Source organism: Mercenaria mercenaria, chromosome 14 (assembly GCF_021730395.1).
Source record: "Mercenaria mercenaria strain notata chromosome 14, MADL_Memer_1, whole genome shotgun sequence".
NCBI classification, from domain to species: domain Eukaryota; kingdom Metazoa; phylum Mollusca; class Bivalvia; order Venerida; family Veneridae; genus Mercenaria; species Mercenaria mercenaria.
Genome location: NC_069374.1, coordinates 59415462 through 59441728, shown reverse-complemented (window position 1 = coordinate 59441728; position 26267 = coordinate 59415462). Strand labels below are relative to the sequence as shown.

Genomic DNA, 26267 nt, shown 5'->3' with positions numbered 1-26267 from the left:
GGCTGTATTTTTCAACTGATCTTCATGAAATTTAGCCAGAATGATTACCTTGATAAAATCTAGGCCGAGTTCGAAAATGGGTCATCTTGGGTCAAAAACTAGGTCACTAGGTCAAATCGAAGAAAAACATTGTGTATGCAATAGAGGATGTAGTTTTCAATTGATCTTCATGAAATTTGGTCAGAGTGATTGCCTTGATGAAATCTAGGTCGAATTTGAATATGGGTTATCTGAGGTCAAAAACTAGTCACTAGGTCAAATTAAAGAAAAATCTTGTGTATGCGATAGAGACTGTTTTTTTTCAATTGATTTTTATGAAATTTGGTCAGGATGATTGCCTTAATGAAATCTAGGTCGAATTTGAATATGGGTCATCTGAGGTCAAAAACTAGGTCACTTGGTCAAATCAAAGAAAAAACTTGTGTATGTGATAGAGGCTGTATTTTTCAATTGATCTTTATGAATTTTGGTCAGAATGATTGCCTTGATAAAATCTAGGTCGAGTTTGAACATGGGTCATCTAGGGTCAAAAACTAGGTCATATCTAAGAAAATGCTTGTTTTTTATCGCAAGAGACCAATTTTTTGGTCCAATCTTAATGAAAATTGGTCAGAATATTTGTTTCCATGAAATCACTAGGTCAAACATGTTTTACACTGTTATGGTGTGTTTCTTAGGTGAGCGACCTAGGGCCATCTTGGCCCTCTTGTTTCTGATACATATTTGACAGTTTCTGGGAAGGCAACTTTACTTATCTATTGATTAGAAATTTAACCATTTGGTACAGGCTGTTGGTAATAGACCAATAAACATTTCCTGTTTTAGATGTGTTAGTATAAGCTATTTCATTGTGACGGTTTTATCAAAACTGTATAAAATGCACTGAAAGTCTGTAGGAAATTTTCTATTCATTACAGAATTTCATTCTTAAAAGAAGATCTAAAAATTTAGAGTTGTGTAGGTTACCATGAACAGTTTTACAATCATTGTCTGCTCTGCTGTATTGTACCCTTTATGAAAAACATTGTCCTATCAGTACAATAACTTACTCAATAAACAATAGGGATAAAGGGTTACAATACAACCTTGTTTGGTAAGAGATAATTGATATTTTAATTGGCTAAAATTCAGCATAAAATCTAGCTGATCTGAAATGATGTTGGATGACTGTCATGGAACATTGCATTTATTTCTATTTTTAGAAGGAAAGGCCGAGCTTGAGCCAGGACCATCCATTGGTATCATTGTGGGTGCCATTGTTGCAGTTATACTGTGTATGGCCATAGCTGCAATCATGATCTTTATACTGCTGAAAAGGTATTGTTGTACAACATTTAATCTTTACCCTGCTAAATTTCTAAAATGGATTGGTCTTCATTCAGTTGGAGGGGTAATCACTAAAAATTTACTGACAATAGCGAACAGTGCAGACCAAGATCAGCCTGAATAGATATGCAGGCTAGTCTTGGTCTGCACTGGCCGCAAAGGCAGAATCACTTGCTGCATACAGGCTAAAGGTTAAACACTATTCTTTTACAATGTAATGCTGAATTTTTGCTTTCACATTTCTTTTGCCTTCAGTTCTATTTATTTTTTCTTCTGTTCATGTGGTAAAGTTGTCAGTCCATAAGCATTTGCTGATATAATATGATTTTGATTCAAGCACGATTTATTATCTGGCTCACCTTGGAAAAGTACTCTAAGGGAAGTAATCTGTGCATGTCTTATATTGAAGTTTTTTTTTTATGAAGTCTTGTACCTTTCATAAACAATTTGATGTAGCTTTCAGCACTCATCTTGAATATTTAACAAGGATTTGTCATTCTTAATTTTTTTTTTACGTTTTGTTTTCAGAAACAGAAGAAGTGATGGCAAAAGTTCTGATATTGATGGACCTTATCACCATGGTAAGTCAGATGATGGTCTAATGACTATGTTACTATTTATAGCTGTCACATGATGCCCTAAAGTTAGCACCAGTATATTATGTGCAATTTTGAGAAAAACAAACACGCATGTTGACAGTACATTTACTTGCACCCTGTTATTAATGTAGATACAAGTACATTCAAATTTGAAATTCAGTAAACGTGGAGTTATATAGCATAAAATTTGATATTTTCATCAACTTATGTTTTACAGACTTCATATTTCATAATTATAAATTCCCACTTGAAAGAATGCTAAGACCAGATTGTTTGATCATAAATCAGTTTGGTATATAAACGTGTCATTTCTTTGCTTTAGAGTTATATTTCTAATACTAAACGAGTTCGGAAATTTTTGTTTTGATATTCATATTTGAAACACTTTTACATGCTCAATTGACATAATTAAATACAAGAGATGATCATATTTCTTTGAATTCTTTCAAGAAATCTTAAAATACTGTAAATATAATAGGCTGTTCACACCATGGTTGTTACAAACCAATACCTAATAGTAAAACTGAGACCAACATTTTTGCTTTCTTCACTCTTTCAACTATATTTAGGTTTACATTATATTCATTATGTTCGATGTTGGTGACAGACTGTAGCGCCATTTTTAAGTTTTCGCTATGTAGTGATTTAATGCTTTGTGAGGCTTCGTTTTTAATTATCCTGCAAATCATCTAAGACATTGTAGACAGATTTTTTTTTCACCATTTATGATAGCAGCCTTGTAAGATACAACTTAGCAAATTAACAATGAAAAGCTATAAATGTTTTCATTTAGTTGGAAACGGCATTTTGAAAAGATACCATTTGAAAAGTATGCTTGTCCGGAAAAGGTTTTTAAAAGAATTTTTGCTAAAATTCGTGTGGTGTTGCGTCGGGAAAAATTTACTTTTTCAAGAGTTACAACTATATATATATGATAGAGTTAAGTAAGCGCGAACTTTCATGTTGCAAGTCTGCTGTTTTTTACTTTTTAGGAACATTTCATTTTTTAAAGTTCTTGTCAGTAGTGATGAGTTGTGATTCATTGCAATTTAGTTGCGTGACAAGTTTGAACCAGCTTTAAACAGTAGAACAGTGTAGTTCTTCATATATATGTACATGAATCGTGTGTGTTATATGGAGAACTACTTTCTCTTTCTCACCAGTTTTGAAGTCGCTTTAACTTTGGTTGTTACTGCCTAAACATTTTTTTTTTCCCCAATACGTGTAATGGTAGAATGCAATTTACTAAAACCTACATAAAATCTATGAGCTGTAAATTCTTAATCGATTGATCATAATTATGTACCGTAACATTTTAATGATTTTTATTGAGATAATAAGATTTGACACTTAGTAATCTGTACTTTCGGGATGATAATATCTGAATATTTCCAAATGTCATAATATTATCTAATGCAATTTCCACAACATATCTTTATTGCTTTAAACTAAGCTATTAAACCACAAAACTGAACTTTTAATAAGCAGACATTAATGTACTCTAGTTTGAATGGTTATAATTCCCTCTTATAATTTGAGACGCGCCACGAGAAAACCAACATAGTGCATTTGCGACCATCATGGTTTATGACCAGCCTGCGCATTTGCGCAGTCTGGTCAAGATCCATGCTTTTCGGTTTCAACACTTATTGCAATTAGAGAAACTGTAAGCGAACAGCATGGATCCTGACCAGACTGTGCGGATGCGCAGGCTGGTCTGGATCCATGCTAGTCGCAAATGCACTATGTTTGTTTTCTCATGGTACGGCTCATTTGAGTTCCTAGTTAGGAGAGAGCATAAAGATTTGGCATCTATGCTGTCTGTTTTTGTCTAATACAGAAACATGGTTGAATGCAATGCCTTGATCATGAGAAGTACCAGCAGCTTTATTAATAAGCACTGTGAATCATATGGACCTGTTAAAGTTCAAACAAACTTGCTTTGCTAACATATTTCACCGTCGGCGAAAATAAATTAGTATACCTGTAAACTAATCTAAAAATCCATTGTTATAAAAACAGTATTATTCAGGTATGTGGGTGTATGTTTATTAAACATGGCTCGTTCATTATTTTTCTTCATTCAGTTCTGCACTGCCCCCCACTTGAGCCTCATATAAACGGATCCAGTGAGTAATCTTCCTTTGGGTCACCATAGTAACTTTTGACCTTGACCTTTCATCTTTTTTATTTGATTAACCAATTAGATACTTGCACTTGTTATGCTTTATTACCATTATTGGCAAAGGTAGTTGTCAAAGAGTTATTAATTTTATATGCACATTTTATGTTTCGTTAATCAATTTCAATTTTTGATCTGGATTAGTCAAATATGTCTGTGACAATTTAAGAAAGTCGTGTATTTGGATTACATTGTTAAGAAAATACTGTCTTGCGTTACATTTTTACTAATTTTCATGCAGATGATTCATTGTCATCATTTTCCATTTAGGAGTCTTATTTAACTGCCTTACAGACATGTTTCTCTGTTGAAAAAAGCTCCATTAGTTGCCTATTACCATAAAAGTGTGATATCAGTTACGAAATATAAATGGACATTTAACATGATCAAGAGCGGATTTCATTGGCAAAGTGAATTGGTGCCTAAAAACTGGATTTGCAAGTTTTTAAAATCTGTGAAAACAGGAAAAAAACATTTTCAAGGTCAAAAGTGCCGTAGTGAGCAGAAAGTTATTGTAATCTTAGATGTAACTGCCTAACTGTGGTGATAATGTTTCCAGTAATTCAATTCATAGTGCTCATATTCGTTTCATGTACATCAGTGGAATATCATTACAAACTTGTAGACTTTTACTGCAGGATTTCCTTTTGTGTACTTTTGTAGAAATAGAAGTGATATGAAAGTTTCTTGTTAGAACCACAGTTAGGCAATGTTGTAATCAGTCAAGAAAAATTGCCTTGGCTATGCATTCACGTTTTTATTATGTTATACAATTTCAAATTTTGCCATGCTTTTTATACTTTTTGGTATGCTCAAATTATCTGTATGCCAAGGTTTAACATCTTAACTGTTTACAATTAGTGTATTTAACCAGTGCTTTGAATGCTTAATATGTTATATATCTGCTTTGTTCTTATGTCCACTTTATTTGCAAATATTTACTGAAAAGCATTAAAAATTACTAACAGAATTGCCCTTTGTACTAATTTCTGTTGCACTCTCATCATATTAATTCATTTCCTACTTTCATCTTTTCATTTATTATTCTGTCTAGAATTATATACTTTTCTGTACAAGTCTTCAAGAATTGTGTGGCATTCTGAAATTTTCTACTTTTCTTAAACTTTTTAGTGAATTGGTTGTATTGAATGAAAAGACAATATAGAATTTGTCTCTATTAAAGTTAACAGCATTTTTGCTTGCTTGGAAGTATGTAAATTATAATTTATATTGGCACATTTTGTCTGTTTTAGCTATTGTTTTTACAGAAAATTTGCCTTGATATTCTTACTAAAATCTACACTTTCAAGGGTATACAAAATGCCTAACATTTAACTATCACAAAGGTGTTTTTGTCTTTCTGTCACCTTCTTTTGACTAAGACATATTTCTGTCACCTTCTTTTGACTAAGACATAAAATTTTGACTACTTTGTTCATTTGTTTTTATGAATCATGTAACATAAGTACAATATTTATAATCCTTGATATTTATTTATTTTGTTGGGTTTAACGTTGCACCGACACAATTATGTCATATGACGACTTTCCAGCTTTGATGGTGGAGTAAGACCCCAGGTGCCCCTTCGTGCATTATTTCATCACTAGTGGGTACCTGGCTAGAACCACCGACCTTCCGTAAGCCAGCTGGATGGCTTCCTCACATGAAGAATTCAACACCCTGAGTGAGGCTCAAACACACATCAATGAGGGGCAAGTGATTTAAAGCCAGCGACCTTAACCACTCGGCCACGGAGGCCCCTATAATCCTTTATAGGTTTTGTTTGAAACAAATCCATTGTGATATTATTTTTCCGTTATAAATATTTGTCATTGAAATTGATTAAGGTCACAATTTATCTTTAGGCTAGATGCTATAGTTTGTAGATATTAGAGAGTGTAATATTCTAGCGCTGAATTCAACATTGTACATAGATGTCTGAAATTTATGTCATTGATAGAACTCCTTAATCAGACAGAAGTCAAATGTTATTAAAAAGGAATTTCAGGAAAACTCTGTAATTGGTAGACTTAAATGGTGAAATTTATTAAGATGATGTGAAGGGCGTCTGAGACTCTCTTCATAAAAACTGAAAAACAGCTATGATAAACAGTGCAGTTTCTGTAAGATATCTTTGAATCTATTTATTGTTTTAAATTTTACTAAATGACCTTCCCTTTCTCGAAGAATCGTGGTAAGATCATCTGTATATAGCAACAAAAAAAAACTGCACATGCAAAGAGTTGAACATTTATCTGTAAAAAGCATTGCTTGAGGTAATCTTAAATATTAACAAATCATATTTTGAGCAAATTATTTCAACTATTTACTTTCTTTTTTTCAGTGACAGTTCCGCTGTTTCAGCCTTCAGGCACAATAAAGTCGTATGTTGACCCACATACTTATGAGGACCCTAATCAAGCTGTGAGGGAGTTTACAAGGGAAATTGATGCCTCACATATAATAATAGAATCTGTGATTGGTGGAGGTATGTAATAGAAAGTTACAGTAAAAAACTCAACAAAATATTGCTGTTTATATATTTCTGAAATTTGTTTTGGGTTAATTCTTATTGAATCTCATTCACAATAGATGTTTATTAGATGAGACAGACTGAAATATATAAATTATAGTGAAAAATTCTTAAATCTTCAAAATATTTGGAAAAAAGTGTTTATTAGGGTGTTGTAAGTTTTAGTCACTACCATTAAGACGAGCTGCCACTTGGCTGATAGATACCTCAGTCCATCAGAAACTGTATGGAGGCATTGAGGATCTGCAGAAAACCACAAACTTCATTGAGGCTACTGGTCTGATAGTGTAGTCGAGAACGAAGAAGAAGACTACCATTTAGGTAGATGCTTTGATGTATTTTCATGAAATGTCAACTACAAGCAATTACATAAATGTTTCAGGTGAATTTGGAGATGTGTGTAAAGGAAAGCTACGAGTACCAAACCGACCAGAAATGTCTGTTGCCATTAAAACACTGAAAGCTGGAGCCACAGATAAAAACCGTCTGGACTTTTTAACAGAAGCAAGCATCATGGGACAATTTGATGATCCAAATGTGATTTTCTTGGAAGGTGTTGTTACAAAAAGTGAGTTCTCAATTAGCCTTTGCAATGCCCAAATGATTTTACTTTATACTTTTGTTGTCAGATGTTTTCAGAAAGTTTCAGATCTTGATATTATGGGAAATATTCCTTCATTTGGTTGATTTTTAAGTTACTTAACCCCGGTGCAAGTTTGAGATGCCTCATGGATTAATATGAAAAATATCAACCAGAACAGTTTGAAATGGTCTTATCATTATGTAATTTCCAGTTTGTGGAAATAAATTTTTCTGTTGAAGTTTTGCATTTGAGAAATACACATTTTTATATTGGATATTTGTCAGAAACCTTAATTTACACAAATAACTTACGTTGAATTGCATATGCCTTAATGACTGCTTTATCTGTTGGCTGGAAATTTCTTTGGATTCTAAAATTTCCACCCACATTAGATAGGACATTGTAACAAATGATAGATTAATGATATTTCTAGGTGACAATGCCTGTAATTTGTTGAAGAAAATCTCATCTTTTAGTACTATCTCCTGCTGTAAGAATGATAGAAGATATTAAATGGTGCAACTACTGTTACTTAATTTCATTAAAACTTCTTGTCGCCAACGCTTTCTCAAAGCACAGAGGAAGTGTTTTTATGCTCGCAGAATGTTTTATTTGAGAAACTGTAGTAAAGTATTGGGACGCCCACAGAAATATGACTTTTGAAATTAGATTTTATGGATTTAAGTAAGAAACATGACAGAAAGGTTGGCAGGAACTTTAATTTTACCAAAGTGGTGGCGACATTGAGGCGAAGAAATAATAGTTTCCTGCAAAATGTTCATAGGCCTTTAAGGTTTTGTTAAAGTTAGAAGTGAATTCATCAAATTTGATTTGTAATTTGAGGTACATGACTGCCATTTGTTTCAATTAGTGCAGTGTGAGCATGTTAAGTCAGATGTAAAGCAAATCACATCACTGTTTGACACATAAAGAAAATTTACCTGACTGTAGGGGAATGTAAATTTTAGTACACTTCTGTACTTTTGAACTATGAAATATTTACAGATTTTATATCCTTTGACTCGATGTCTTGTGGGAGGAGAAATTTTCTTCGGTGTCTTGACAGAAATTGGAACGATTGTGCTTAGTAATGACTGTATTTGAATGAAATATTATTTGAATAATTGTCTGCAATTAAAGAAATCGTATCAAGAGTTGGTATTTGACCCTTAACCTGCTTGATTTCTATAATGAACATGTCCATCTTTCAATTTAGACAGTACCATTAACTGTTAAAAGGTGTGTTTACGAAAAGAGTGAATGCTGAACAGTGCAGTTTATGATTAGACTACATGATATACACTGGTAGCAAAGACACAATTAAGCGTGTCCAGCATGATAAGGGTTAAATGTTGGAAATTTGATTTTATGTTTTTACCAATGTCAGGGTGTAAGAAATTGTTACCTTTTAATGAAAATAATTAAACCATGTTTGAACATGCTCATGCACAATCAAGAAGTTATTATGCTAGCAATAATATCATGAGGAGGTAGCCTTGGTGAATTATTCACCACTGCATGGGTTTATTTAAGTATCTAAATATATTAAAACATGGTTCTTCTATATATATTATTTTGAATGTATTTAATGTAAAAAAATGTGATTGAAATAGAAAAGTACTATTTCATTGCACATGTGCATTGCCAAATAGTTGGTAGATGTATCATTAAGGTGACCATGTATTAACTGTATCATTAAGTTGACCATGTTTTAATTGTGTTTAAACATGGCGAAGAGGTTACATTTCAAGTGTAAATTTATAGTAAATTATTCTGTGTGCTTAATAAGTAATTCAGTGTGTGTGAATTAAGTGGTGTGTTATATATCATGACCATTCTGGAATGTAATATACCAGATGGAATATAGTAGTACATGTTATCAGCTCCATCCAGGTGCCAAATAATATGTAGAGATGAAATAAATATTACCATGTTTTAATGAAAATTAGCATTACTTATCCTATTGGAAGTACACACGTAACAATATCTGTAACATTATTATGTTTCAGCATTTGTGCCATTTAAGCAAAAAGTATTAATTGAATATATGTACATGTGACTGGGTACTCTTACATTTTAATTAACAGTATTTATTTGTGTGTTTTCAGCAAGTCCTATAATGATTGTCACAGAGTATATGGCCAATGGTTCTTTAGACAGTTTTCTACGGGTAAGTGGAGCACTGAATCAGTTAATTCTTGTAACATAAGGATCGTGTTGCATTGTTAGGACTGGGAATTGATCACGGTTTCGCGTGAACGCGTTTGGTTACAAGTTTATGAGGATCCTGTAACACAGCTCACTGGCCGATCTTTGATCACTTATCAATAATTCACTATCATTTGTTTTATTAGTGTAGAATGTCTTCTAAATGTTTTCTGCAGTATTTGATATTGATGTAATTTTATCTGTACCAGTTTTTTTCTCTGTGTGAGTCAGTCCAGTTGAAACACTGAAATATCATTGAAAATTCTTGCTGTCATGCAGGTTTTTAATATTTATCAAACTGTTCAGAACCTTCAACAATAGTTCAACAAACCTTAGAAACAGTTTACATTTGATCATAAACTATAGGAAGAATGCACATATAGGGATCAAAGGGTCATGAGTTCACTGCCTGGGCGAGACAGAATTTGATAAAAAGAACAACATTTCTTTTGTCATTTTGCCCTCCTCCTTTGATTTCTGTGAACTGGGGAAGACCAGGTTAACTTAACTTACTGTAACTGAAATACTGAAGAAAAATGGTTCAGAACTCAAGACATCCCAACAAAGTAAATGGTCATAAGCCAAAACTGTCACTTAAACAGAATATATGAAAAAAGTGATGTGCGTGACTTTTAATAGTATTTGTTAAATGAGCTGCACCATGAGAAAACCAACATAGTGTGTTTGCGACCAGCATGGATCCAGACCAGCCTGCGCATCCGCGCAGTCTAGTCGGGATCCATGCTGTTCGCTAATGGTTTCTCTAATTGCAGTAGGCTTTGAAAGTGAACAGTATGGATCCTGACCAGACTGCGTGGATGCGCAGGCTGGTCTGGATCTATGCTGGTGGCAAAGCCACTATATTGGTTTTCTCATGGTGTGGCTCAAATGTTCTTTCCCTGGCAGTGCCACTCAGTTTGTGTCTCAGACAGCGGAGACATAAAACACTGTTTTCCCAAATAAACCAGCCTTTGTAAAGTGGTATTCAACATCTATTTGTCAAGCATAAACAATACAGACTCCTCAAAATAAGACGGCTTTAGTTACTTAATGTTGATTGAAAGCTGTCTGATTGATTTACTTATGTCTAATTCTATCTTTTATCAGACTGACAGGCTTTTCAAAGATTGGACACAATTGTATTCATTAGTTTGTCTTGTATCATATAAAAGCTTTGTAGGTTACGCTAGACTCAGAAAAAAATGTGTTTGCAAATTTCCCAGGAAAGCTTACAATACAATGTTTGTGCAAGAATATCAGTTTAAAAAAGACAGTTTTTATGTGTTCCGCTTCCTTTTGTTCTTTTGTAGGTTCATATTCATCAGACACACTCTTACAAATATTTAAGCATGCTGCAAAACTATTAATTTTTGTATGGGATTGATTTTCATGGATTTTGTGGCCGAATCAATCCACAAAATTTAATCCGAACACACCAGGTAAATTCCCATCATTTTACATTCATTTGTGAAAATCCAGGTCTTCTTTATCCCCCAAGAAATAGCCATTATATCCATTTTGGTCAAAACTGCAAAATTTGTTGGACACCATTACAAAAAATGCTTTGAAACATAAGACAGCATATCAGCCAAGTCATACCGCCTCAATAACCTAGTGGTAGAATGCCTACTTTAAGTGCTGGAGGTCATGGGTTTGCATCCCAGCTTAAGATAGTGGTTTTTTTTTTTTGGTGGTGGTATAATCATAATGTGACCGGGTGGGTTATCATGTCACATGTCTACCGTGTGATGTTTCAGTGAGGCAGCATTATAATGCTGTGTATTGTACTCACTGCTACGATTATATGACTGAAAAAATTGAAAGTTGCTAAACCAGAAAAACACACATACACCCAAGTTGTCCTGACACAAAATGCATTGCTTACAAAGACTTAGAAACCACTGCCAGTCACTATGTAAATAGATATAATAACAGTTTGTTACAAGTCTGGTTCACTACAAGTACAAAGAGGGCCTCCGTGGCCCAGTGGTTAAGGTCCCTGATTTCCAAATCACATGCCCCTCGCCGGTATTGGTTCGACCCTCACATGGGCATTGAATGCTTTATATGTGGAAGCCATCCAGCTGGCTTAAGGATGGTTGGTGGTCCTATCCCGGTGCCCGCCTGTGATGAAATAATGAACAGAAGGGCACCTGTGGTCGTTCTCCACCAACAAACCTGGAAAGTTACCATATGACCTATAATTGTGTTGGTGTGATGTTAAACCCAACAAAACAAAGTACAAAGTGTTTCCAGTAAGTGATTAGATTTTACACGTAGATTCCTACTCCTGCACATTAAAACATTTTTAGCTCATCTGATTTTTTGAAAAAAAATGATGAGTTATTGTCATCACTTGAGCGGTTGTCGGCGTCGGCGTCGGCGTCGGCGTCTGCGTCGGCGTTGCCTGGTTAAGTTTTATGTTTAGGTCAGCTTTTCTCCTAAACTATCAAAGCTATTGCTTTGAAACTTGGAATACTTGTTCACCATCATAAGCTGACCCTCTATAGCAAGAAACATAACTCCATCTTGCTTTTTGCAAGATTTATGGCCCCTTTTGTACTTAGAAAATATCAGATTTCTTGGTTAAGTTTTATGTTTAGGTCAACTTTTCTCCTAAACTATCAAAGCTATTGCTTTGAAACTTGGAATACTTGTTCACCATCATAAGCAGACCCTGTACATCAAGAAACATAACTCCATCTTGCTTTTTGCAAGATTTATTGCCCCTTTTGGACTTAGAAAATCAGTTTTCTTGGTTAAGTTTTATGTTTAGGTCAGCTTTTATCCTAAACTATCAAAGCTATTTCTTTAAAACTTGCAAACACTTGTTCACCATCATAAGTTGACCCTGTATAGCAAGAAACATAACTCCGTCCTGCTTTTTGCAAGATTTATGGCCCCTTTTGGACTTAGAAAATATCAGATTTCTTGGTTAAGTTTTATGTTTAGGTCAACTTTTTCTCTTAAACTTTCAAAGCTATTGCTTTGAAACTTGCAACACTTGTTCACCATCATAAGCTGACCCTGTACAGCAAGCAACATAACTCCATCCTGCTTTTTGCAATAATTATTGCCCCTTTTGGACTTAGAAAATCATTTTCTTGGTTGAGTATTATGTTTAAGTCAACTTTTCTCATAAACTATCAAAGCTATTGCTTTAAAACTTGCAACAGTTTTTCACCATCATAAGTGGACACTGTACATCAAGAAACATAACTCTATCCTGCTTTTTGCAAGAATGATGGCCCTTTTTAGACTTAGAAAATCATGGGTAGGACAATATTTCTATTACACAAAAAAAATCAGATGAGCGTCAGCACCCGCAAGGCGGTGCTCTTGTTAATAAATACACTTACTATACTCAAAAGAATGTGGAATTGAAAGTTTTCAAGCTATTTTCATTTGATTACCCCTATATACACTGCAAAAAACATTTGTATCGGACTGAAATACATCAATAACTGTTCCAAAGATCAGATAGACAAAATTTAAAGCCTGTATCGCCCACAAATCATCTGTAAATTGACTTTTATCTGTTATTGTGTTATGATTTACAGCCTAATTTCAATCATTAGAGAGTGAAAGCTATTTTCAAAAATTAAAAAAGTAATTCCCAGGGAAATCTTTGGAAACATCATTAGTATATTAAACATAAAATCTTGAGTGCCATTGTCATTATACAGTTGTGTAGTACCCCTATTAACATTTATAAATATATCCCATGGGTGACAAATATCTGTGCTTAAATGCTGAGTTCAGTGTTTCTGAGCGATAATGGTTTGCATAAAGCATTGCTGCTTCCATCAAAATATAGTCCTAAATCATTTTTCTAGATCTATACTCAAGTCTGATTTATGTAATTCCCCATTCTGGTCAAAACTGTCTGTAGTAAATATTTTATCCTAGGCATAAAAATGGTTCTACTGTTAACTAATTACTATAAATCTATTGCTGAAATATTTTATCTGAACAACATAAATACACCTCTTTGTTGTCAGTAACGTTTTGTATCATTACTGGCAGAGAGGTTAAGATTTGCTGAATTCAAAATCACCTTGTCCTTACAAGTATGGGTTGGAAACCTTACTTGATATGTAACGTTCTTCATGCTGCGTTGTAATAAATTAATACTTGAAGGGGCACCTATGTTTTTTTCCACCTTAATTTAAAGCTGAACAGTCGTCATTTTACATAATTGTGTCATTACCTCAACCCCCTGACATCACATAAAGAAAAAATGTGTGAAAGAAATAAAGAAATAATGCACAGAGGGGCACATCAGGTCTTCCAATGACCTGTAATATTGTCATCGTGATGTTCAGTCAAAGGGGAAAAATCTGGTTTGGGGACTAATGGTTTGCTCTTCATCTGGCCTTCATTCAGCCAAAGTTACTTACTTAATATACATTCCTGTTGTCAGGTTCTCATAAATATGCAATATCAGAAGAGGAGTCCTTTAGATATATACAAAGGAAAAGGAAAACAGACTTTGAAGCACATTACTATGAAAAATGGTCATAATTTAGACTAGATATTTTTCGAAATAGGCTTAAGGATGGAAAGTCAGGAACAATTTCGTTATAATGTTTAACTGTTGTATATTTTAGAAAAATGATGGTCAGTTGACAGTGATACAGTTAGTTGGTATGATGCGGGGTATAGCATCTGGTATGAGATACCTGTCTGAAATGGGATATGTACATAGGGTAAGTATATGTTTAAAGTTAGGACAGCTTATAGTTCTGAAAATGACAGTGGTCCTTATTCTGTTTATTTATATTAAGATGGAGCCCATCCATAGAAGCCTCTGAAATTGATTTTCAAAAAGTGTTGCACATTATTTTACAGATTATTTATTGTAAAAAAAAGATAATTCAGAAAATAGTGTGTTTTTTTTCTTTAAAGTTGTATAATCAAATCAGTGACAGTAAAATACACATACACAATGTCAAATGCTATTGAGATTAAATTTTTGCTATCAAATTGCAAATAAGTCTACTAAAATCAAATAAATGAGCCGTGCCATGAGAAAACCAACATAGTGGGTTTGCGACCAGCATGGATCCAGACCAGCCTGCGCATCCGCGCAGCCTGGTCAGGATCCATGCTGTTCGCTAACAGTTTCTATAATTCAATAGGCTTTGAAAGCGAACAGCATGGATCCTGACCAGACTGCGCGGATGCGCAGGCTGGTCTGGATCCATGCTGGTCGCAAAGCCACTATGTTGGTTTTCTCACGGCGCGGCTCAAATGAGGTTAATTTAAAGAATGCATAACTAAAATTCATAAGTGTATGAATTGTACCATTGGGTGTTAATCATTACAGCTGTAACTGATACAGACCCTGATAGACTTGGACAGATCTTGATAAATGACCCATGTTCATCTGTCAAAACTAGATAAATGTCCTAAAGTAGTGGTGATTATGGTCAATTGAAATGAAAACAAACTGTCAGGGACAAACAAGGATGGCATGAAACTCGATCCCTATAATTATATTGGCAGATTGCTACACAATATGGAGAAAATCTTGTTTTTGCTGGGTTACAATTAGGTTACAAGACAAGTGAGAAGGAAACATTTAGTTTTTGCAAGTAGCTCGGTTTTCTAAGGTGGCAGTTGATGAAATTGTATCACCTGCGGTAGGTTTCAATGTCAGTTGGTTAATAAATTAAGTTACTTTCACATTCAGTAGACCAAATTGATTATATGTTAATGCTGACATGTTGCAAGAACTAGTTTACTACATGTTTCTGTGCCTTCTTGAAGGAAGGAAATATTTGCACATGTAAACTCCACACGTTTCTTAACGTGCACATTTTGCATTAGATAACAGAACTATGGTAATTGTATAACAACAAAGTAGTAGGTAAATATTTTCCTTTTGAATAGGAAATTTTACAACCTTTCATACTACTAAAAAATTTACAATTTAATATAATTTCATATATCAGTAGAAGCAAAATAATGGTAGAATTAAAGCAGTTCAAGATAAAAAGGAACATTTGGACAAAAGCTGGCAGATTTGATGTTTTAAAACTTACATAATGTCTGTCTAGTAATATTTAATTCAGATTTTTCTAGTTCATTCTGATAGATTGCCATCTTTGTCCTTGAAAGCGTATTTCTTAAATAAGACACTCCAAGTAGGATAAATGACATTTCTGTGTTATATAGAAGATGAATATCACTTGACACTGCTTCAAACAGGAAATGGCAGGCCATTTGTTTGGCCAGTTAATCCATATTGTAGACAACTGATAGAAAAAAACAATATGCTCCTAATTTGACATGATAAGTATTTTTTCATGTTTGGTGATCAACAATTTTTTTATTCCTCTTCATGTCATAAAGTCTGAAAGATCTTATAATGTGATAAATTTTTATTGATTCAGACATTATTTAATAGCATGTTTAAAGGATGATGAATCTTTGCTTTTGTCATGAAGAGTAGACTAGTAAAGTTGAATTGTGTGGTGGGGTTTTACTTCTCAGAATGTTGGTAGATATGATGTTACAAGTGTTTAATTGACATATTTAGTATAGGATGTTTCCCGAGAGGCAATAAAAAGTGACAGGACTTTCTTTAAGTGTGATAAATGGGCCTGAAACCAGTCTAGATTATATTTTATTTGTATGTTCCAAAGAATTATTTTGTCTGATTTTGTCTTGCATAGATATAAAGAAATAAAAGATGTGATTGATTTATTAAAGCAGTAAAGGTGCACATACTTGCTCGTAATTTCTTTTACTTCTTTGATGCACTTTATTCTGAATTAAGATTAATATCTTGGTGTACTCGGACTGGTAGATACTAAATTGGGTTTGCTCAAACTGCTAGGAACTCAGTTTGGACAACTGAAATTGTTGTTTCTTTCAAGATTTCAAAATATGATTTTAATTTATGCAATTTTGTAATACTTTTTCTAATTGTAGGATTTGGCTGCTCGAAATATATTGTGCAACGAGAGTTTAGTATGTAAAGTAGCAGACTTCGGCCTGTCGAGAGAAGTTGATATAGACACAACTGATGGTGCTTATACAACAAAGGTAGACGATTTTTTTTCCACACAGAATATTAACCCTTAGCCTGCTGGCGGCAGGTTATTCTGCCTTTGCGACCAGTGCAGACCAAGATTAGCCTGCACATCCGTGCAGGCTAATCATGGTCTGCACTGTTCACTATTCAGTCAGTAAGTTTTCAGTGAACACCCCTTTGAATAATAAATGGTACTGCCCATATTGAATTATAGACAAGTCCATTTAAGAAACATAGCAGGGTAAGGGTTAACATTAGTACTCATTCAAGTATTCATTAAAATATATTTCAGATGACTTTCAATTTGAAATATCCAAAGTTTGTTTTGCAACTATGATTTTACAGAATACAATATTCAGTGATTAAATAATATAATATTAACAATATAACCAAAATTAATTTTGACAGGGAGGAAAAATTCCAGTCCGATGGACTGCCCCAGAAGCAATAACATTCCGAAAGTTCACTTCTGCATCTGATGTCTGGTCATTTGGTGTTGTTATGTGGGAGGTGATATCATATGGTGAGCGGCCATATTGGAACTGGTCCAATCAAGATGTGATCAAAGCTGTCGAAAAGGGTTACAGACTACCTCCACCAATGGTAATTACACACTCTTCCTTTTGTTTTCAGTAAATTAAGGCTGGAGGACCACTGTAGCTGAAAGGCTTAGTGACTAAGGCTTTGACTGAACCACTTGCAGTCATCGCTGGGGGTTCAGAAGTTTATTTTTGACGTGTTGATTTCTTTGAGGTGAAAATAACATCTAGCTGCCTAACTGAAGGTGTTTAGATCAACATAGGTGTCTGCCCATGCCTGAAATAAGGAGATGGGCACCTGGGCTCCTCTTCCACCATCAGAAGCTGAAAAGTTGCCTTTTGCCTTAAATTGGCAGTGTAAAATAAACCAAGTTATCTTTTTTTTAAAAATATGTATCACTTTTGTTTGTTATAATGAATGATATATCTGAGTGTAATACACTAATGACCCAGTAGTATTTAAATTAAATTATGTTGTCCAGCTAGAGGTATATTATATTTTAAAGGAGTAATGAATGGCAGTGGTAAGAGAGTGAAAATTTATGTACAACTATTTTTTTTAAACATACATCTATAAATACAGACTGTAAAATTGAATTTAATTGATTTTTACACAGGAATGTCCAGAAGCAATACATCAGCTCATGTTAGATTCCTGGCAGAAAGAACGAAATAACCGCCCAAAGTTTACGCAGATAGTTAAGAATCTAGACAAACTAATCCGGGCTCCAGAACTACTTCGAAAAATGGCCAAACCAAGGTAAACTTTATAGACTTAATTGATAATATTTTTTTTGTCATTCAGTTTAGACATATACTATTTTATTTCATGATCGCTTAAGTTAGCGGTTTGACAGATACTGCTATTTCTTGGGGATATGTATTTGTGGAATCTTATTTTTGAATATAAAATGAATGAGAATTTTATTTGAGTATTACGGGCTATTTGAAGCACGATATCCATGAAAACTAGTCCTCCATAAATACTAGTGATTGTACAGTATCTAAGACGTATTTAACAATATCTGTTGAAGCTTTTGCCTGTCATCGTTGTTGGCTCGAAACCTCACTTAGGTTGTAAAATACTTTGTGGGAGGGGCTAACCAAATTTTAATTGTAAATTCATACATTTTATGATATTTTTGTTGATGGCAAAATGAGAAAAAATTCCTCAACTGAATGCTTAAGAAATGGTGTTTTCAGCCCAAACTCGAAGCTCTTACAGTTTTCAAACGCAATTATTAATTGTTTGATGTGTAAACAAGTCTTAATACATTTGAAAGCAATAAAGATTTGAAATTGTAAAATTACTTTGGAAATCTGTTAAAATTGCGTTTTTGTTACTGCAAAGACTGGCTGAAAATGCGCTTTAGTTGTAACTAGAGGGCAATTATACCTTTTAGAATGAAATTAAACAGAATATAAAAAGTGTATTTGAGATAAAAAGCAGCAGTAACATCTTTGTATCATTTCATTAGTTTAAAAAACCTCTTCTGGAGGAAGATTTGGGCAATAATAACTGAAAATTGTATTTAACGTTAAGAGGAAAAGGAAATTTATTTTCAGCAACGAGTATATATTTTTATAAATGCAGTCCTGAAAGTTACCAGCAGTTACCAGACTACCTAACGGTTTTGCTTTGATGTATTAGTCGGTATTTATTGCACAACTGCAGTGTAGTATTACAAGTCAAGTGGTAGCAAAAGAAATATATGTAGCCTTGTGTTTTTACAGTTGCAAAAGACCACTCTCAAAATTGAAAAGAAATGATATAAATGCACAAATGCAGTGTTTCACAAGGTAGTCCACTTTTGGTTGAAGGAGTCTGAATTTTCATTAGTTATGTATTTGGAGATTGGGAAATAATGAAGTTTGTGTGATGTCGTGTTTGATGCACAGCACTTACATTAGCAGTCACAAATTCACTTGTTCATGTTACTTGGAGGTGAAACCTCACAATCTTGATTTCCAGCGATGGACATTTTGCTTTGTAAAGTAGCATAACTGTATTTTTTGTGAAATGTCCATATTCATGTAGTATTTTTTTTATGTATATAAGTATTGAGAAGGTTTTTCTGGTATATCTTACTTTTTGATGCTATTATTTTACTTACCCATGCACATTCGGCCCATTCTTAAACACATTTGCTTTCTCTTTTCAGGCCTCATGTATTTATAGACAACACACCACCAGATATCACTAACTATGCTTCCGTTGAAGAATGGTTAAATGCGATCAAAATGGAACGATATAGAGACAACTTTTTATCTGCGGGTGTTACAAACATGGACCAGGTGATGCGTCTTACAGTGAAAGACTTGGACACGTTAGGTGTCACTTTACTTGGACATCAGAAGAAAATGATGAATAGTGTTCAAACTCTTAGAGCTCAACTTCTCGGACCTCAGGTTCATTTACCGCATATGCAAATGTCCGAGGGTTTCCTTGTATAGCAAAGAAGGGTCTGTTAGGAAATAGTTCAAGAGACGTGTTCATTACAGCGACGCAAAACTAAAACAATAACAACACAAGAACCCACCGTGATTCAGTTGTTGATTACGTATACTTGAACTTTGAAATACTTATTGTGATATATCTACAGCAAAAACTGACAGTGTCGTACATTTCCAGTGATTCGATGTACATTTTATCCATACACAAAGTCATTCATCCAGTCATATATTCAGAAGTCATTGTGAACAGTTTTATATGTGCAGGCATAAATCAAATCCTAACTTGATCATTTTATGAAATATTTTGAATGTCAATATAGGGTTTTATATGTTCATTTTATTAGTGCTTTTCTGATAATCCCAGTGCTTTTACTCATACATTGATTCATTCCTGCTGATTGGATAATGTCATCCCAATATTTACCTGTAAAGAAATTTGATTGAACAGTTTTACCCAAGAAATTATGGGTGAACAACTGGACAACTGTACTGAAGGAATTGTGTGTTAACAAGTTTGATTGGATAGTTTTATCCCAAATGTTATGGGTAGTTTGGAAAGTTTTGGAAAATGACAGTGAAAAATTTAGTTGTGGTAGATTTTGCCATTGAGGATAGGTAAAGCAGCCTGTTTGTAGATTGGCATTACATGATACATTTGGGAGCAGGTTGGCTCAGTTCATTGAGCTTATTGACTCTATGTAAAGTTTGCATAATCATTATGATCATAGAAATCTCATTAATATTCATGACATCCAGATTACATGACCTTGACATGCGATGTGTGCGGAACAAGTGACCATGACAGTTACATAGTTGTGTGACTATGTCCTATAAATAAACTTTGTTGCAGATGCAACTTTAAAATTGTGATGCAGAAGTGGAAAAACATTCATTTATTGTGTATAGCTGTAAAATAAACCAGTGAAACTGGTTAAGATTGCGTATTTTTGTGGGAGTTGTGATTGTAGACAGTTTAGTCATTTTATCTAAAAAAATCCATGTAACTTTAAAATTTTCAATTTCAGTGATGTATTTCTTAGTGGCAGTATATGTATCATTTTACAATTGTGTTTTAAAAGCATGTATGGAAAAGCAGGATTTATGTTATAGAATTGTTTATTTTTCAGATTTAACAGTAAGAACATTTTCTTATATTATGTTTTTGTATCTTATTATTGGCAATACATTTTGATATTTACCTTTTACAGTTGTTAATTAAACTTTTATAGCACAGGTAGGTTTTAGCATAAAAGGCAAGTTTTAGACATGTGGAAACTTAGTTCTTCATATAAGAATTAACCTTCAAGTGTAGTACGATTTTCATGAAAATGTTAATACTAAAATGTGAAGGTTGTTTGACATACTGTTTATTTTCCATTCTAGAGACACACTGCTGTTTGTTGTATTATATATGTTCAGATAGGGAAGTTGGCTTTTGTTTGCAGAGAGCAGTAAAATGTCGAAAATCAGTGGGGCATAAAATTAAACGCCATCACTGTAAGGTTTTTTTTTTCAAGTTTGAATTCCTCTCCTTCTTTTGTATTTAAAACCCCGCTTAGCTCAGTAGGTAAGAGCGTTGGTCTACGAATCTCGGGGTCGCAAGTTCGATCCTCGGGCGGGGCGTATGTTCTCCGGGACTATTTGATAAACGACATTGTGTCTGAAATCATTAGTCCTCCACCTCTGATTAATCATGTGGGGAAGTTGGCAGTTACTTGCGGAGAACAGGTTTGTACTGGTTCAGAACCCAGGAACATTGGTTAGGTTAACTGCCCGCCGTTACATGACTGGAAATACTGTTGAAAAACGGCGTTAAACCCAAAACAAACAAAGTGAAGTAACTATAGTATTTTTGTATTTTAGTGCTTATATCTGCAAAGAACATTCATTTTATCCTTAATGCTCCTTGGTTGTTTAATTAGAATAATTTAATATTGTCAGTGTGCTAATTGAAGAGCAGATAAAGCACTTTGAGTATAATAAGATTCAGAGATTTAATACCAAATGTTATACTTCGATTTGTTATTAAATATTTAATAGAAGAAATGTATTTTATTAGTAATAAGTTTGTTGTTAACATGTTTTGTTTGATAGAAGATTTTTAGCAAATACATTCATAGTTTCTTTAACAGTGAATTAGACAAGATTTCTTATATGTAAAGAAAAGGACTAACACACACTACAGAAGCAATTTATTGATTCATTAATATCCTACATGTTAGTTACTTAAGTAGGAAGAAAATGTAAATGTTTCGGTACTATTTCAGCATAACAAACCTATGTGAACTAGGTTGCAGGTATTTGAGGAAACAATTAAACTTGTTGAACATTTTTGCATATATCACATTTAAATATTAGTTAATTCAAACAATAGATTAATACAATGTCGCAAAATACAAATGCAGACAAAAAAAGAAAATGAAAAAAAGTTTAATTATAATGTTCGACCACTACATAATAGAACATTTTACCCGTTGCCTGTTCTTTCGGGTTGTGAATTCACAGACTGATAAAAATGCATTAGCCTTGAGTTTACACCACCTTTTATGCGGAATCCTGACTGCAGAGTTTGTAATTTATGCTTCCTGGCATGAATAAAACTGCTGATTATGATAGCGAATTCTTCCAACATGATTTGCATGTGTATGCTAGTCTACTGTGTTCAGTAAAAAAGTAAAATGTCTTGAAAAATCTTAATCAGTGAAACCCAAGCAAAAGTTCAAGCAAGATTTTGTTAAAATGATTTAAAAAATATAAAAGACTTTTGAAACCAGCTTTAAAATGTTTTAGAATTTACAGGCTTGTAAATAAGTATACTGCCTTTTAGTCAATCCAAAACTTAAATTTTATTACAGATATGTTTTGAGAAACCAATTTTATTATGTTTCATCTGTCATAAACATATTTTCAACAATGGAAAGACATTATAAGAACCGAGTATCTGGAAAATCTTAAGATCAAATGTTGGGTCTTTTAAACAACTAAAATATTGTATTAAAGGATAAACAGGGTTTTAACACAACATTTAAATATTAGTTTTGAGTACCAGTTTAATTCTGTTTTCATATTTTGGCAAAAAGACATACAATATTGTTTCGAGATAATCTCATGTTTTTATAAGACACGTTTTTCAGTTAGTCTTCAAGTTTTATACACCAAAACAAGCCATAGAATGAGAACGCTATGCATTTTATGCTTTTGTTTTATATACTTTTCTTTTGAAAAATTTTGAGATTTACTTGATTGTTTCATACAGTGGAATCTCCTTCCTTGCAATATGACTGAAAAATTGTTGAAAAAGACGTTAAACCCGAACACACGCACGCACGCACGCTAACACTAAAGTATCTTTCATTTTTATTTACCTGCAGTAGAGAAAGTGACAAAAAACACCAAGTTAAACGAAAACTTAGCAAAGTAGTAGAGATTCTATTCTGTATGAAACAATTAGCATATTTTGTTTCCATCCCTCCAAATCTTTTATTGTGATTGTTCTTCCCTTTATTATATTTTCTTATGTTCATAGTTTGAAATTTATATGTTAATATCTTTATTTGTGCAACAAATATATGTAAATACGTAAATGTATATATTTTGTAAATAGATGTTTTGAGTATTATTGATGGTAAATTGTATGAGAAGGAAAACGTGTTTCGCATAAAGAAGTGTATTGTGTTTATTGTTTATTACATCTGATTGTCACACAAACTGAATGTTACATAAGCACTACCAATATGTGCATATTTATCTCCCACCTTATATCAGTCAATGGATCAATTGTTACAGTAAAGAACATATATTTGACAATGCAAGTAAGGTCACATAAATATAAAATAATATGGACTGTACCAGTGTTCGTTTACATATCCGCATACATCAGACTTATTCAGCATTTCGTTTTAGAAATAGATCCCTTGTTAAAACATGCTTACGTAAGTATGAAAAATTCTTTGCATTCCAGTTAGTATCAAACAGTCTGTATTTCCTGATTTTCTTCTCTCAATATGAAGAGTTATGAAAATTGAGTTCTATTTGTTTGACAGTTGATTTCGGAAAGTTTACATTACTAACTTAAAGGAAAAAAATAACCATTGTATTATTCATACAACCTGCCACGGTCATAGGTAATGTTGTCCGCCTCCATTTATTTGACATATACTTGTTGAAATTCGTTTTTAGAAACATCTTAAAATTTTTCTTCGGGTATTTTATTTTTGATTTATTTTCATTTGCAATAATATAACATTTTATGTAGTATTCACTGCATTGTAATGTTTTCATTTTATAATACCGCAATTGAACACTCCATGTAAAATTTGCATAGACCCGCATAGATTTATTTTAAACACTACATTAAGATCACATTAAGGTATAGTAATTGCTTAGAATATTACCTTACCGAGTGTAATGTGCTTCCGAAACCTCGTACAGAACTGAGATGAAGCTGTCTTGAATAACGCCATGTTTGTCACTCGTTTCCCAAACCTCTACCGACAGGCCTTCTAATGAGTTTCACCTTAAACTAACAAGTTGTTCCTCTTGAAGTATTATGGTACCGTGTTTCGAACAAAGCAAACAGAATGCTTTTTAAGACTGTTTCGTTTGGTAAATAGCTTTTAGGATGTGATTTTCGGTTAAATAAATACCACAGGCCTGCTTGGGTGATGTGGATTATTGTCAACCTTGGAAAAACCCTCGGCGTGCTATTGCAGTTCTCAGACAGTATCGCGTATCACCTTCGCTTGCCTGTCTTTATTATATATCGAAACTTTCAGGTTCTTTCCTGGAGATAGAGACTTAAGAATATTGTTTTACTATTGATTGTTTCGATTGTGTTTTCCATTTCATATTCTCGCACAGAGAACTGGAGTAAACGAAGTTTAAACATGGCATATTAGTAATTTTCTGGATTTACTTCATATTCATTTTTGTAATGCCCTGATATTTGGTTAAGTAAATAATTGCATAATTGTTGAATGGTGACTATCTATGAGAATGACAGATAATATATTGATGGTTTTGTAGGGATTTTGTTGAAAAATTTCTTAAGATGAATAAAAATATTGAAATATACTGTAGTTTGTTTTGTATTAATTTTCAAATAATTTGAATTATTCACAGCACGACTCTTGAGATATGTCATCCTATGAATAAACACAAATTGTACGAACGTTCCCACTAGATTTGCAAGTGCTATTTTGTCTTTCAAAATACGGGAAGTATTATATTGACAATATGGCTGAGACATCCTGCTAGACACATTATCTGTGCGAATGACAAAAATTTATGAATGGTTAAAATTTGTTTGCTAGTGAAAACTCAATATAGATGGATTTGTATGCCTATGAAATAGCCCACTTTGATAGTCTTCCAGTCCCCAGATGACTGATATACCTCCAACAGTTCAGAAATGTTCGTCCTTGCAAGAAAAACAGTCAGCTGGCTTTGACTGACTAATGCTTTAGAGAATATCAGTTAGCTAGCTTGATGAACATATCTGCCTTTGAGGATACCAATGAATCCCCTGCATTGACTTTTATCCCTGAGAGAACACCATTTAGTTGGATTCGACTGACATGAAATCCTTTGAAAACACCAGTCACTTGGATTGACATGTACGCTGTGTCAACACAGGCAAGCCGGCTTTTATTGATGCACACGCCTGTCTTGCGCACGTTGTTGTGTTACCTTCTACACTTAATAAATCATAAGGTAATAAATAATGTGATAAATGTTACAAATGATGCAGTGCTGGAACCAAAACTTGTCCGTACTAAAATCCACACTGGGAGTGCTCTGACATAAAATAGTGAAGTGTCATCCGCTAGTGTAATTTTGTAGGAAAAAAAAACAGCGCTGATAACGTTTACGTACATGCCAAATATCTGATTTCTTCAGATTTCATCTGACTGCTGAATAAGTATTTATATTTTAGTAAAGTGGCTATATTTCAAACAGAAAATATGGCATACACTAAAGCATGATTTGCTCGTAACTAAGTTCTTGAACTACGCGTTGTACGTGACAATCGGCAATGACACTGAGAGCGTTTCTTTGTTTTCTAAGAAATTTGAGGGGGAGGAGACAAAGAATGAAAAACGATAACTATGTAAATAAGCCTGTTACGCTGTAATAAAGACGTGTGAAGATCATGAAAGAAAAGGCGTTGAATATGTATAAGACAAGAACAAACGATACTACCCCTTTTAAATAAGGAACTTTAGTTACATAATGTTGATTAACTAACGTTTTCTTGACCAGGACAGGACTTTCTGACAGGATTTTGATAATATAACACGTTTGCTTTGGTAATATTTTCTCGTACAATATAAACGTTCTTCAGTTCATTTACTGATTTTACAACAGTCTAATATGATCCATCTTGACAGATGAACAACAAAAGCTGAAAGGCCTTCATTTACGTAGAAAAGCATTGAAAAGTTCTGTGATCGTTTGGAAAAAAAATGTTGACGGACAGAGAAGTTATCAGAACTAAAATGTGATAAAGGACTGATTTAAAATTCTATTGTTTTGCAACTGCATTTAGAATTATACTATGGTAAAATAAGATTGATATATAAAGATGACGCTTCAAATGTGAGCTTGTAAGGGCTAAGCTTGGCTTTTAAAAATATTTCCTTGGAATTTCAGCATATAAAGTCTTTTTTCAGAAGGAGTAAAGTTTGTCAATTTTGATTTGATTTGATTTATATGCTCAATGAGTAAATATTGCACACTGTTGGGATTAACGCTCTTATATGTACCGCCATTGTATGAGGCGTCTTGACCTCAATTGCTCTC

General features: G+C 33.5%; 1 protein-coding gene across 4 annotated transcripts in view; it reads left to right on the top strand.

Annotated features, from left to right (window-relative positions):
• LOC123527859 (ephrin type-B receptor 1-B-like) overlaps positions 1-24537 on the top strand; it is a 111838-nt gene extending 87301 nt beyond the window's left edge. For 2 of the 4 annotated variants that reach the window (XM_045307556.2, XM_053523620.1), the window contains 11 exons: positions 1203-1317; positions 1855-1907; positions 4013-4054; positions 6452-6595; positions 7023-7208; positions 9332-9393; positions 14042-14140; positions 16371-16484; positions 16882-17076; positions 17630-17772; positions 19175-24537. In XM_045307556.2, coding sequence (XP_045163491.2) covers positions 1203-1317; positions 1855-1907; positions 4013-4054; positions 6452-6595; positions 7023-7208; positions 9332-9393; positions 14042-14140; positions 16371-16484; positions 16882-17076; positions 17630-17772; positions 19175-19466 — 1445 coding nt within the window. In that variant the 3' untranslated portion in view covers positions 19467-24537. Of the gene's footprint in view, positions 1-1202; positions 1318-1854; positions 1908-4012; positions 4055-6451; positions 6596-7022; positions 7209-9331; positions 9394-14041; positions 14141-16370; positions 16485-16881; positions 17077-17629; positions 17773-18606; positions 18667-19174 lie in introns of all 4 variants that reach the window. The other 2 variants (XM_053523622.1, XM_053523621.1) reach the window with 2 other exon arrangements.
• Positions 24538-26267: the final 1730 nt, after the last annotated feature.